Source organism: Arvicola amphibius, chromosome 6 (genome assembly GCF_903992535.2).
Source record: "Arvicola amphibius chromosome 6, mArvAmp1.2, whole genome shotgun sequence".
Taxonomy (NCBI): domain Eukaryota; kingdom Metazoa; phylum Chordata; class Mammalia; order Rodentia; family Cricetidae; genus Arvicola; species Arvicola amphibius.
The window spans coordinates 153,730,177-153,745,788 of NC_052052.2; the positions used below are offsets into that span (position 1 = coordinate 153,730,177).

Here is a 15,612-nt window from a genome sequence, read left to right on the forward strand (position 1 = left end):
CACACTATTACCCACAAACCATCACGACTGGGTCATTCTCCAAAAGGGCAGCAGGAAGGAAGAGCCTCCATTCATCTGTGCCACATGCCCCTGGATCTCAAAGCTGTCTTCGCAGTCAGTGCTAGCAGGAAAAAGATAAAGAAGCACCGCAAAGAAGCACCGCGGTGTCTTCTTATCTCTGTGGGCTTCACTGCTAGAGAGCTCTGGCTGATGCTCTCTGAAACTAAACCTAGCTTCCTTGGCTTACACTCATCTTCTTTCAGAGTCTCCCCCATCCCTTCCTAGGGGTGCAGCTCACGTGCCGTTCTTCTCAGAGAATGTCTCAGCTACCTCTGCATCACCAAGCCTGTTTGTATGTGAACACACACTCGCACACACACACACACACACACGTGCATGTGAACACAGTGTACACACAGCTCTTTTCCCAGTTGTTTCACACGGAGAGACCTGGATGAATGTGGACAAGTTACCAAGAAGACAATAACCTGTTAGCTCTGCTCGAGGAAAGTCAGCCAAAGGCCTTAGTGCTGTCTTAAGGGCGTTGAGTGGGCAAAATTCTGCCAAATTCAGAGGTCACTTGAAGAGGGAATACTTTTATTTCTTCCAGGCTGCGATCAAGCACACGGAGTATTCTTACATACAAATCTTTAAGTTGATTTTCCTTCCATGAAAGAGATTTGACAAGACGGAATCAAAAAGGTCAGTCGGTCAGCAATGTACCTATCTATACTCCAAAAGTAGGGATCACTAGTGTAGGAGAAAACTCAAGCATGACCTGGTGGTCAGCCTACGTGGTACACTGTGCTTCTAAGAGGCGTGGTGCACCCTGCTCCCGAGTACTCCCAGAAGTCAGAACACTGAATTCTGGAGTGGTGTGAGTAGCCGGTGGCTGGCCTGCTCAGGAGTCTGCGCTCTCTATGCCTCCTTTCATGTGCTTTTTCTGCACAGAGACCGTGGTGTGTGGGTGCTCGCGTCTCTGTGAGACAATGCGCTAAGTGGTTGCAGTCAACAGGCTCCCAGTGGTTGCTCGGTGCAATAAAAGCTGACGCTCTTCCCTGAAACCTTCTCCAGAACGGTTCTTCTCGGTGAATTTTATCAACCCACAGGCACTGCAGCCTTGTCAGGGGACAACTGCAATGGCCCCTGGGTAGAGCCCTCCTCCGTTACCCCACCCTCTGCTAGAGCAGTTTTTACCACCTACCCCCTCGAGAACCATCGATACAAAGTGTTTGCCTGTACCTCCAAAGGGCCACGGACAGTCACCAAGGCCACCCCAGCAGCATGTCCACTTTCTCTCATAACATGAGGGAGGGTGGATTTGTTCCTGAAGAAACTGGTGAGGTGGAGAGCAGGTGCAGAGACAATGAATCCAACCTTTTCCTGGCTTTTTCCACTGGGTATGCAGGTATAGATTGGGCTCACATGGGCAGAAAGTGGCAACCACCATCCAAAGGCCCCTTGGAGGGGTGGGTGTTTCATTCTCCAGTCCTCTGTTTTCTAAGTCTTCTCAGACAGTGAATGATGCAAATGGTGCTGACTCCAGTCCCAGGTGTCCTGCTGACTGCGGGTGGGGGCGGGGTGACATGGCCTCAGGTAACTCTATCTACTCCTGTTCTTGGGAGCTAGAAAGGTGAACTGAGTTCCACAGGCCAATGAAGAGTCTGACCTTAGAAAGAAGTCTGTGGTCTACAAGCCTCCTGGTTGGAGCAGTCCTTAGGAATGAAAGCTGGGCATTCAAGAGGGCTCAGGCATAGCCAGAACCATGCAGGGCCTGGCACAGGCAGCTGGACCGGAGGGCATTCAATGCTGGTCCCTTTCTTAAGGAGGTGTAAAGGTCATTCTGCAGCACCAGAACAGGAGGAACACAAACCAGCAGCTCCGTGAGACAAATGCCATTCCGCACTCCAGAAGAGAGCTGACCTTTCCGTGTGTACAGTCACTGTGCACAGGGACAGGGTGTTGGGCAAAGAGAAGAATCTAGAGAAGTAGGTTGCAGGTCAGACAAGGGCAGAGCCCTGGAATCCAGCTCTTCCCAGAGAACAAAATGAGACAGACATATGACATCCAGGGGCCCTGGGGACTTCCATGAACATCTTCTGAGTTATTTCTGTGTGCTCATGAGTGGGGTGAGTTCTGTGCAGGAAACATAAGGGGGTGCTCCTGGCCCCACGTCACGGTAACCCTCATTTCAAGCAACATTTTGTAACTTAGTGACTATCTCAATTCCTAACTAAGCAAGTTCTCCTGGTCCCACGTATCTAGCTTTTCCCTTAACTGACCTTTAACCTACAAAATATTTGGTGAGCACCTATTCTATGTCAAGTCCTGAAGCAGGCACAGGAGACATGAAGTGAGTGGATTGTGTCATCATGAGGCTCTGTTGACCACCTATCCTGTGTCAAGTCCTGAAGCAGGCACAAGAGATATGAGGTGAATGGATTGTGTCATCATGAAGACACCTTGGCTCTGTCCCAGCGCTTGTGTTCAGGAAGTGCCCCTGTTCACAGACTCGCAAGCAAACAGTCACCCAAGGATGGATTGAGTCTCATCTGCATTTTCTTTTGAGTGTGGAATTTGCACTTTAAAGTTGGCAGTGAAATGAGCTAAAGAAACTGCTAGGAAATCTGGAAGGACATGAACTGGGAAGATCCAGGGTTAGAATGGAGTACAGAGAAAGAATGCCTCTGCTCCCTCAACACTGAAGTTTGTAGACTGAAACCAAGTTCCCGATGCTAAGATATTAGGAAGTAGGGTGCCTGGGAGGTGGCTGGGTCTGGAGAGCAGGACTGGGACTAGTGCTTTTATTGTTTTTAGAATTTTTTTAATTTATGTGTACGAGTGCTTTGCTGGCATGCATATACATGCACCACGCGCAAGCCCCATGCTCGGAGATGCCAGATGATTCTCTGGCATTGGAGTTACAGCTGGTCAGGAGCTGCCTGATATGGGTACTGAGAACTAAACCAAAGTCCTCTGTGAGAGCAGCAAGTGCTCTTAACCCCTGAGTCATCTCTCCAGATTAGTGACTTCATAAACGAGCCTGGGGAGGTATCAGTGGTTCCTCCTGCCACATGAGGGTTGGGCAAAGGGAGAACCTCTAAAAACCAGGAAATAGTTCACACTAGGCAAGGTACCTGCATTATTTCTCCAACTCTAGGATTCTGGGAAATAAAAATCCTTTGTTTAGAAGTCGTTTAGTTATCTGGCATTCTGTTATAGCAGCCACAGAGACAAAGGCAACCATGATATGATCTAGAAGATTGCACATTTGAACAGGTGTAGTTCTGAGCACCATATGATCTAGAACATTGCACATTTGAACGTGTGTACTTCTGAGCACCATGATATGATCTAGAACACTGCACATTTGAACATGTGTACTTCTGAGCACCATGATATGATCTAGAACATGGAACATTTGAACATGTATAGTTCTGAGCACCATATGATCTAGAACATTGTACATTTGAACATGTGTAGTCCTGAGCACCATGATATGATCTAGAAGATTGCACACTTGAACATGTGATGGGGGAGCTGGCCAATCCCTTTGACTGAGGGGCGTGACCCCTCCGGGGCTCCAAATACTTTTAAAAGATCCATGTTTGTTTGTTTTGACCCTCTTTGTTTCCCTGTGCTCCTGGCTTGAACCTTGGCTTTTGTAAGTTTCCTTTTCTTTCCTTTATTAAAGCTGAATATTATATATTAAAGCTAGTCTGGTTAATCATAATTGCCGATCGACCACGCCCCTTCAAACGTGTAGTCCTGAGCACCATGATATGATCTAGAATATTGCACATTTGAACATGTGTACTTCTGAGCACCATGATATAATCTAGAATGTGGAACATTTGAACATGTGTAGTTCTGAGCACCATATGATCTAGAACATTGCACATTTGAACATGTGTACTTCTGAGCACCATGATATAATTTAGAATGTGGAACATTTGAACATGTGTAGTTCTGAGCACCATATGATCTAGAACATTGTACATTTGAACATGTGTAGTCCTGAGCACCATGATATGATCTAGAAGATTGCACACTTGAACATGTGATGGGGGAGCTGGCCAATCCCTTTGACTGAGGGGCGTGACCCCTCCGGGGCTCCAAATACTTTTAAAAGATCCATGTTTGTTTGTTTTGACCCTCTTTGTTTCCCTGTGCTCCTGGCTTGAACCTTGGCTTTTGTAAGTTTCCTTTTCTTTCCTTTATTAAAGCTGAATATTATATATTAAAGCTAGTCTGGTTAATCATAATTGCCGATCGACCACGCCCCTTCAAACGTGTAGTCCTGAGCACCATGATATGATCTAGAATATTGCACATTTGAACATGTGTACTTCTGAGCACCATGATATAATCTAGAATGTGGAACATTTGAACATGTGTAGTTCTGAGCACCATATGATCTAGAACATTGCACATTTGAACATGTGTACTTCTGAGCACCATGATATAATTTAGAATGTGGAACATTTGAACATGTGTAGTTCTGAGCACCATATGATCTAGAACATTGCACATTTGAACATGTGTACTTCTGAGCACCATGATATAATCTAGAATGTGGAACATTTGAACATGTGTAGTTCTGAGCAAACTAATTAACATCATCGCTTTTGTTCCTCTGTGCACAGAAAGCCTTGCTTCCACCCACCCTCTCCATGAAGAATACTGAAGACAGCATTATCTTGAGGATATTCTATGTAGAACACAAGTCCATCTAAAGATAGAAAGCCCATCTAAAGGAACCCATTTCCTGGTCCACGAGTCTGTAAGGTCAGTGCCCAGAATGGGCTCTACTACAGTGCTGGTGCCTATAAAGAACGTCTTTCGTGGTTCACTGGTCGAATTCAACTGGTATGAGACATTGAAACTAAAAACCTACAAGTAGGGATCCTGATGAGTTTAGCAAAGCAGTAGCAGGCAAAGTAGATTCAGGAGCTATAGGACAATGAGAGAATTTAAGGAAACTAAAACAGAAAGGCGCAAAAGTGGGAAACTTCAATCTTACAACTTTTGTGCATGGAGGGACCACATGTATCAGGCCTCCCTGATTGCTAATGTGCCCCCATAACCCTCAGGATGTCCTCAGGATGGGCGATGAGCATGCTACAACTCCAGCGTGCATGGAGGGACCACATGTGTCAGGCCTCCCTGATTGCTAATGTGCCCCCAAAACCTGTGTCCTCAGGATGTCCTCAGGATGGGCGGTGAGCATGTTACAACTCCAGCGTGCTACAGGGTACAAGCTTGTTCATTTCACGATGAGCAGAGACAGATGCGCGAGCGTGATCCACACCTGCGTGTCATCAGCAAGACATGATCCCGCAAGGAAATCACACCAGTGATTATCTATTAAAAATGGCACACCCACCTCAGCCAATGTTTTCTCACACACTTAATTTTACAGCCACAGGTTTGCCACTGGGTACCCGACTTAATAAACAGACACAGAAACACCGCCTAGAATCTCATCATTGGAGACAGCATGCAGAGCTCTGAATGCCTTCATCAGACATGGAGGCAGGAAACGGGAGGGTGTCCTTAAGCAAACCTGTGCCCTGTAAAATACCTGTCCTCTCAGAGCCACAGATGTGGGTCCTGTGAACATCTGGGCCCAGGCACATCCTAAAAGTCAACCATAAATTATTCTTTATTTCCTGGATACAGTGGTCAGCTCAAAAAAAAAAAAAAAAAGAAAAAAGAAAAAAAAAAAAAAAGAAAAGCATCACAAATCACAAGGAACCTGTGCTGTAGAGTCAAAAGTAATCTATGAAGCCACCTTTGAGGGCCTGGGAGCCTAGAAGAAAAAATGGGTAGAGTTCTGGCCCCTGAGGGCCACACCCAGAAAATGCCTCACCAAAGTATGAAACTTACCAAGGAGCCTGTGGTAGTTAAGCCTATCCTACCCAGCCTGTTTCAGTAGCTTTGAAAGTATGAGCTTTGAAGAAAAATAGGTACAAGGCAGGGCAACACAAGGGTGCTATACTATACTAGAAAATTTGTATTTGTTCATTAAAAACATCTTTGTAGATCTAGACACCTTTTTGTGCAGCAGACGGCAAGCGGTCAAAATGCAGAAAGAAAACAAGTGAATGCAGGTTGTCCAACTCCAATTGATGCATCCACAATGCAGCCCCTCATCCTGAGGCTCAGGGAAAACCAAGAAGGAGGGAAAGACGATCAGAGTAAGGACCAGGGTGGGTGTGGGAAGACAGAAACTTCTGCATGTGACAGGGAAGTCAAACCATGAAGCCTCACACTGTGATCACCTAAACAGGAGCTGTATAATGACAACATCTATTGACACAGTGGGGAAATTTACAAAACCCTACCTTTGGCTGCCAAGAAAGGGAGAATCTATTTTCTCCAGAAATGAGCCTCTGGTAGGTGACTCAGCCCACCCCAAAGTCATCCCTAAACACCAATGTGTACATAGAACATGAAATTTAACTCGGTAGGCTGTGTGTGTGTGTGTGTGTGTGTGTGTGTGTGTGTGTGTGTTGCATGACAATAACCCCTGAAGAGGTCATGAATTTGAGAAGGAAGCACGGGAGGAACTGAAGGGGGAGGGAGGGGAGAAATGATGTGGAGACAGCACTCCTGCATGACATTCTCAAGAAGCAGAGAATTTAAATAGAATCAAGTGTATCTTTACAAATCTGCCCTGCAATATAATGCATGCCTCACCATGCGGTGTCTGCCTTAGGTGCTGTCCCCTCGCTGTCCCTGCTTCAAGGGACTGAAGAGCCCAGGCCATTACTCACACTTCTAATATGACTTGCTCTTTACTCTCTCCACTGATCCTGTCATCCAGATCAGACCATCGGTGCTTTCAGTTTCATGAAGGAAAACAGAGGAAGGAGGACGTGGGCTTGGACTGCAAAGCCGTACCCAGGGGAGACCCCGAGACCAGGCCCGCCTGCATCCCAGGCACAGGTAAACGGTAGCCCTGTTTCTGTTTCTCTTAAAAGCCATACTTTCGATGTCACCTGAAGCTGGCTGGGTAGACCTCTCTGTCTGGGCTGTAAGACCTCAGGGTTTAAATTAATTCAGTATCTCTATGTATAAGTGACATGTGCTTCCAGGAATACCAATTGCAAAGGAGCAATTGGTGTGGGCACAGAAAAGAGGAAATCGGTGCCAAACCAGGGACCAGACCAATTGCTTGATAAAGTGCAAGAACTAGAAGAAAGGGGTTCAGGGTTCTGCGTAATGGGACCTTAGGCGCCAGGAGAACAACGACTTCCCTTTGGAGATCATCCCTAGGTGGCCTCACATCTCCAGTGGCTGCTGTATGACCTAAGTACAAGGCAAAGAATCTGCAGATAGATGAAAATCTGCCCCTTATTGGTCGTGCGCAATTGGGAACAATTATTTATGTAACCCGAGTAGCGGCTTTAGTCACCTGGGGGATCCAGTGCAGAGAGCTGTGAGAAGAAGACCCATCCACGTAAAGTTCTTCTGACACACAGTAAGCAGTCAGCCACGCTGGTTTGAAACATCCACACCCTCTCCTTCTTCAGGGGTATATAATTGGCATAAGCTCCAAATACACAAATTGTATGCCTTTGCCAAAAAAAAGGCCATGGTGGAGTCTTCGTTTATCGAGTACGTGAATGACTTAGAAGACGGTGAACCCAAACTTAGTGTTGATGGTTCCATTGCCAGCAGAGGAATACCACCAAGTTCTTGGGCTTGAGCTCTGCCCATGGAGATCTCTGAGTTTAAAATGAAACCCACAGCAGCGCATGGTCCCTCATGGAAGGGACATAAGCCACAGCCAGTGCAGATTCCTAGTAATGAAGGTGGTCCCCACGACCCGATGATAACTCGAAATGCCTTGATGGGCGAAGCATCAGAAAGCCAGGCAGGCGCCTGGAAACCTGGTGCCTTCCACGTGCTCACGTGCCTCCCAAGCCTCCACAGCTATGTGTGTGTATAATCAACCGGTTCAAAGCCCCTGTAGCAAGAGGCAGTGCTTTGTTGTAAGACAAAACTGAGATGAAATAACCCCATCCTTTCAAATATCCTCTGAGAGTTTGGTATTTGAGGCACATCCTGTGATGTGTTTCTCTCTGACCTCAAACACTTTGATTCTTTTTTTCAAGTTCACATAAAAGAGAGAAAGCCCTGAGATGTGTCTACTGTACCAAGAGCCTCGACGGCATCTAAATTCTTGGTTGGCGCAGAGAATTAGTTGTTATTCCAGATAAGGAGGAAGCAGAGATGAAGGGCCATTACATGAGAGAGGCCCAGCCCTCTGGGAAGTTGGGCCGTCTCACTCCTTACTTAAAAATAGATGAGTACCCACCGCTCCCCAAGGCTTTGAGGGTCCACTTAGACAGTGCAAGTCCCATTCTGACACGGTCTCCCCATTCACAACACACCGTCAGAATCAGAGAGTGTGGCTTGTCTGGACGGCCCCAAACAAATGCTTCAATTTTCTATTCTCCAAATGAAAATCAATGGCAAGAGAGAGAGAAAAATCAATGCTCAGCCCTCTGTGAGGAGACCCCACCTCCTCCATCTCCCCAAGCATCTGATCACAACCCAATAGCAGAGAGACCCTGGCAGCAGAGCCCTCTGCAGGCTCCATCCCTTAACAATATTATCCTAAGAATACCTCAGAGAGGATTAAAAAAAAACTATGAATAATAAGACATTGTTTTAAACATCTCCTTCCATTGCAAGCAGACTCGGTTACGAATAGGGCTCTGGCATCCCAGGATTGAGTCTGGCATCTCTGTTTCCCAAGGGATCTGCCTTGTGGCCATGAGATATAGGATGCTCAGCCATTCACCTATACTCCATATTCTCCTCTTCCCAGGCGACTGTGTGTTTCCTGTCACCCCAGACACGGAGTCTGTGTCCCTTATAGCTGGTTTGGCCCCAGAAGGGAGGGTATGGAGATGGTACACTACATACTTACATGAGTCTGATCCCTTTTGGTATTCGATTAGTATCAATTATAATGGTTAGGGCACAACTGGCTAATCAGCTCACCTTGAGTTCGTGTGTGTGTGTGTGTGTGTGTGTGGTGTGACTCTAAATGAAGCTGATATAAACACACATGAGAGTACTTTTACATGTCATATATGTAACACAAACCCTCTGAAATATTCCTTCTCAGCATGACTGAACTTTTCTTTTAAAAAATGTAAGAGTATCTACAGAACATCGGACATCTTCAATTTGGGTAAAATCTCATTTGCTATGTCACAATTAGGAAGTCTTAATCAAACCCAAGGACAGAAATCTCACATCATTTTCTTCTGAAAGTTTAATAGACTTAGTATGTGTGTTTCCAAATGTGATCCATCTCTCAAGTGAAATTTTTATACAGCATGTTATGCAATCACTAAAATTTTATAATACCCTAAAGTGTTCATGTATAAATATCAACACTAAATTTTATATATTATATAGGCCACTTGTTAAATAAGTTTTGACAAAAACAAGTCAATAAGCAAAACAGAAGTCGAAGGGATGCTCAGCCGCTAAGAGCACTGGCTGCTCTTCCACAAGACGGCTTTGTGCCCAGCACCCTCGTGACAGCTCATAAACACCTATGACTTCAGCTTCAAGGGATCCAATACCCTCTTCTGATCTCTGAGGACATCAGGCACATGTGTGCTACACACACGTACATGCAGGCAAAATAATATACATAAAATAAATAAATTTTAACAGAGACAAGAAAAGCTAGAAACTAGACAGAACTTACTGAAATATTTTAATTACTGCATTTAAACACTGTGGCCTTTACCTACTTCCTACTTATTTTTTGTAATTTTAAAATATTTTCCATAATAAGCATCAACCATCATTCCAAAGGTAGACCGAGAATTTTTAAGACATCAACAAGAAGCCATTCTAACCACATCCTTCACTCTGCAGTTCACCAGTGATCCCACGGAGACTGCGAAGCAGGAACATATGGCCGTGAATCTACCTCCTCCCACACGGCCAGCACTGCCTACCAGCAGGAAGGAGTGAAAGAATTTCCACAAGAGTTCTCTGAGAAGGATGTGAATGCAGCGGGAGCCTCCGGATGAAATCCCCACACGCCTCCTCCTCAAAGAGCTGGAGGAGACGCCAGCCCTGAAACACGGTGTCCACAGTCCTGTGTTCCCAGGAGCTGCTCTACCCACTTGAGCCCCACATTCAGGCCACAGCCTTCCCTCGCTGGGGCATTCCCCAGCCTTGCCCCTGATCCACTTGCAAGTCAGTCTGCGCTGGGGAGGGGGGTGTTCTCATCAGCTGAGGTCTCCCAGCTCGCTCCCGGTCTGTCAGCGGCTTCTCAAAGTCTAGAGACATTTTCCCCTTGAGCTGGGAGAGGCCAGCTCGGCTAGCAGGATTCTCTATAGATATTTTACAGAATGAAAAAGCAGTTCTCAGATAGGTGAAAAATAGAGTTATCAGTGTGCCGTCTCTACTCTGGGGGACCCCTGAAGTTTACTGTAGAAGGGCAGATGCTTCATCCGGGAAGGCATCCAAGGAGATACACACATGGCTACTACCGAGGGCGGAGAAATCCCACTTCTCAGAAGGATATTTGGGGATACAACCACAGCGACCACACCACAGGTCTCCTTGGGCCAGATCACCTCCCTTCCTGCTAAGGAAGAGGGTGTACCATCTTAACCAAAGCACATTCTTGAGCTATTTTTCTAGCAATGAATAGACCCTATGATTAGAAACTCAGTCATTTTCTTTGTCTTCCCTGTTGCAAAGCACAAAGTGGCAGCAGAAATGTCACCATAACCCTTGAGATCCAGTCCAAAGGCTTGAAGGCAGCACACTCAGACTGAGAAAGGGAAGCTGCTGCTTTCTCAGGAACATATGCAGCTGGGAGGAAGAGTTCTGACTGAGCTTCCAGAATTACTCAGAGAATAACTAGTATGATAACTGTTTCACTGATGGTTAGACTAGCTGGCATTGTTGGACATTAAACTGTCATTGTACACCATCACCTATATTAAACTTTCACACAAAATACACTGTGTCTTCACATTAAATCCATTTAACAGATGAAGAAATACAAATTTAGACTCACAAACTTATTGATCAAATTTACATAGGCCCGGAGGAATTGAACCCACTTCTGTTTCCTTCCTAAAGCCATGTCCAAAGCTATTATCAGTTTAATGGATGTAGGATCTGGGGTCTATACTTGCCACATAAGCTGAGAATGAGGCTCAGAAGTGTGGTGTGCCCAGAACAATGCCTTGTATAGCTGGTTATATTTGAATTTAAGACTAAAAATCCCTTATTTGGTATTTCATCAAAGTCTAGGGAAAGCATGGGAAGGATGCCCTGAAACATACATTCACATGTGCACACATGCATATGTGCACACACATATACAGGAGACCAAGTGGTTGAACCGCTTTGGAGATTATCCCTAATTGGGGGCATTCTCTTCCTTGCCAGTAATGAAGGCTCATTTCCTTCTCTCCTAAAAGGCAGAAATCACGTGGTGGGAGGACTGGGGTGGTTTTCTTGGAGTATGGGTACCTGAAACGGGGTTTCAAATGATATCAACGAACTTATTCTTACATCCCACTCAGTAATGACTTGCATATGTCTATGGCTGGCAAAATCCCAGCACAGAGAAGAGGGGGTGGGCACAAGCCACACCCCAAGCCAAGAAGCTATTTGTCATTGATCGCTGCTGGGAGAGAGAAGTCAGCTTTCTTCAATGGAGAGACCACAGAGGCATATCAACCACACTCCAGGGCAGGCTCCACACTCAGGAGTGGTTAGCCACACAAAACAGACTCCAGACTTATATTTTTGTCTGTGTTTGTTTGTTTGGTTGGTTGGTTTTTGTGTGTGTGTGTGTCCTTTTTTGGTTGTTGTTTTATAGGGTATGAATTTGGGTGGGTAAGGAGGTGAGAAAGGATGTGGGAGGATTTGAAGCAGGGAAAATATGATCAAAATATAGTATATGAAATTCTAAAATAAATAAATATTACATTAACTGAAAGGCTTTTAAACATGTATATGCAAATTATCGATGCTTCTTACTGCTTCAGCTCTTCACTTGCAGAATAGAGACCAAAATATTTTTATCTGATTTAAAAACTGCCCGGAGGAACTGAAGGGCAATCGCTGAGCACCACTCTGGGGTCCAGGGCAGGACCCATCTGACTCCGGGGCAGAAGCGCCAGCCTAGAAAACAGCCAGACACATCTCAGTGCTTCGCACTTGCAACAACACTGAACGCAATCCCCGGCCAAGGATCACAGTGGTCACGTCTGTAGCATCAGACGTCAGACTAGGGAAGACAGAGGCTGTGCATCGCTCCAATGAGAAGCTCTGTTTTACTGTCAGGGGAGGGGTGCTACCCCCCAGCAAAATCCAGGGGAGGTCACCCAGAAGGTAAAGACCATCACAGCATGTCCCAGGAGGATGAGCCAAAGGAGCCAGTGTGAATGGCTACCGACAAGACCCGGAGAGAGAAAGCACCCATTCTGCAGACTCCCAGGGTGTCACCCTGGAGCTAATAAAGCCACTGCTGTGGGAGGTTCCAGTTTCTGAAAGGCTGTTCATCATGCTCAGACTGTCAGTGGCAACCAAAACAATGAAGGGCCACTTCCTGCTTTCTTGACTGTAACCTTCCTGGGCACCAGGGTCACTCAAGGAAGAGGACGACCCCCATATTGATGAAAAGGGGCTTTTCTGTTCAGATGAGGGCTCAGAGTCAAAATTAAGAATTTTTTTTAAAGTTAAGATTTCTATTCTTAGAGCTGGAGAGATGGTTTGTCATTTAAGAGCACTGATTGCTCTTCCAAAGGACCTGGGTTCAATTCTCAGCCCCTATATCTACAACTCCAGTTCTAAGGATACAATCGATACCTTCTTCTGATCTCTGTGGGCACCAGGAACACACGATATGCAGACAAAACATCCCCACAGACACTAAAATAACAACAACAATAATAATGATAATAATCATCATTTTAAAAAGATTACTGTTTTTGGCAAACCTGTGTTTGCTGTCTGATCCCAGCACCTGAGTACAGGCACCCAATAGCATTTGAAGGCAAACACACCGCTCTCCTCTGTCCACCCTGCTCCCAGGCACAGCCTGAATGCTTCAGATCCCCTAGTCACAGAACACCCCGAATTTCTAGTCACCCTCTTCCCCCACACTTACCTGGGCAGCAGGTGCTTGCGGCTGACGCACAGGGCTGTCTGGTAGTCCTGGGTCACACACACTTTGTGGGGGCTGCACTTCACCTTCAGGCAAGGGTCCTTCGATGGGTCCAGGGCTGAGAGAAAAACAAGGAGAGCAGGGTTAGCACCTCCAGGGAAATTTAATTTCCGTCACCACTCACATAGACAAGCGGGAAATAGGCCAGTTGTGCTGATCTGCACTGCGTGTTCTTTTCCGAGGCTGGTGGGGACTGCAAGGAAACCCAAGCCAGGCGGAGCTCTGCGTCTGTCACCCAGGGCTCTCAAGCACCCAGAGAGCAGCCCAGTCATGTACTGGGCCTTTTCCAGTGCTGTGATTTTAAACAGGAATTACTCTTTAAAAATATCCCTCACAATTGTATATAATCCAAGGACCAAGAGATACCAAGACTGTCCCTCTTTGGTTATTGTTGGCTTGTGTAACTTCTTCCATGCTTAATTTTAATTATTTCCTATTACACACACCCAAAATTCTTGCTGACATTGTTTGCTTCTGTTCAATAAATATGAACTTCATACATGAATAGTTTATTTTAATTTTTTTTCGAAAACTTCAGAGCGGGCAAGACATTTGTATAACACCAAGTTCGGATGTAAGTGGGAGTGGGGAAAGCCTACACATAAATATTGATTGTGCAAGGCAGAATTAGATAAGGGCCGTGATGGGCATAGAAAATGATAACGGAACTGGAGAGAAAAATAGAGATCAATTTCTAGGGCAAGGATTAGTGAAGCATTAATATTTGAATTGAATCTTGAAGGATGGGCAGGATTTTTGCAAAGCAAAGATGGAAAAGACAAGCCGGGCAGGAAGAACGTCTTGAGCAAATGTGGGGCCGCGTGTCTGGGCAATCACGAGACAGTCAATCTCTTCGCTGGAGTTGTGGATCTGAATAATGAGAGAGGGGAAAAGTTGTTCCAAACACATAACTCCAGAAAGAATTCCCAAAGGCACAGGTCATATTCAGCAGCATCTTCTAGACGAGGCTGAGCAGCAGGCCCCTGGCTAATCAGCACTCTGCTTGCTGGGGTACATGTGCTCATCACGGGTACAGAGGAGGCCCCAGGGGATTCTCTGCAAAACAAAAGCGATTGTGCCATCTCCCAGCTTCCAGGCTGAAAGCCTATTAGGCAGTATATCTTTCATAACTGCTCTCCGAGCCAGGGGAGGGATGCTCCCCACACCACCCTCACACAAACATTTGTCTAAACAGATTGGCATTTCAAGCAGGAACTGCAAAACTGTCTACCCCACCAATGAGGCTCCGGCTACCACACAGAAAGTCACAACTCCTCCTGCTACCCAGGCCTGAAAATCGCACATCACTTTCTTTAGGTGGCTGCTGGGAATTTCTCAAGGGTCCTGAACCCACAACCTTGGGAGGTGCAACTGCTACGTATCTCAGGCTCCTCCCTGTGGCAGGGGTAGCGGCTGTGAACAAGCAGGGAACATTCTTTTATCAGTCACTGCAGCAGCAAGGCCCCGATTCCCACCCCAGTGGAGTCACCTGGTGGAGTCTACTTCCCAGGGGCTATGCTCTGAGGCTTGGGCTTAACAGAGAAACAGGCTCCAACAGGCAAGCAGTTAGTTTGAGCCCCAGAGACAGGGCTTGCTCCGGAGTCTTAAGCTGAGAGCAGCCTTTGGGAGGCAGGTAGCAGAGAAGGCTAGGCCTGCCTCCAGACTCCTCTAGAGCTGAGCCTTCTAGAAATTTGCTGGCAGAGCTTCCTGGTCCTGTGTAGAAACGGCTGGTTTTCTGAAGATGACGTTAGAAGGTTGGAGTGATCTCTGTGCGTCATACCTTGGGATGTAGTGCAGCCAACTTCAACTACTCTCTAAGACGCCTTCAGAACTAAGGCATCCAGTAAAGATTAGCATGTGACCACCCGTGAGGACTATGTCAGTCCTTCCTTGTCTCTTCTCTAACCTCCGTTCACCACTTAGGATCTCAGGGAACCTGGAGACTAGACCACGGGCAACCTCACCACAGCGGCCAGTTAGGGCATTTCCCTCAGTAGATGCCAATGCTGCCGAGCCTTGAATTTCTGCCCCAGTGGCTTTCAGTGATGGCAAATCTCAGGCTGCCTCCTTGATGAGTGCCGGACTCTGCAGCACTATCTGATGTGTGTGACAGACATTGGCGTAGAATTTGGACTCTTTTGTTTCTGCAGCTGACTTCCCGCGAACGTTTTATGTCCACACTGCCACCCAGGTGGACAGAACAACGCAACTGTGCAAGGCAGGAAAGGGCACAGACCTCAGCTCCAGGGCCTCTGGGACTGCGTTCTGGTTTGGCTGCTTTCCAACCAGTCTATGCCCCCATTTCTTCTTCTGCAAAATTGGGATACTATCAGCTCCTTTATGGATGGTTAGGGCTTGTTAGCTGCCATTGGTTAATC

At 46.3% G+C, this 15,612-nt stretch overlaps 1 protein-coding gene across 3 annotated transcripts in view; it reads right to left on the reverse strand.

Annotated features, from left to right (window-relative positions):
• Spock1 (SPARC (osteonectin), cwcv and kazal like domains proteoglycan 1) overlaps nucleotides 1-15,612 on the reverse strand; it is a 454,175-nt gene that overhangs the window by 128,255 nt on the left and 310,308 nt on the right. For all 3 annotated transcript variants that reach the window (XM_038334014.1, XM_038334016.1, XM_038334015.1), the window contains one exon: nucleotides 13,178-13,292. In XM_038334014.1, the coding sequence (XP_038189942.1) occupies nucleotides 13,178-13,292 (115 nt within the window). The remainder of the gene's footprint in view (nucleotides 1-13,177; nucleotides 13,293-15,612) is intronic.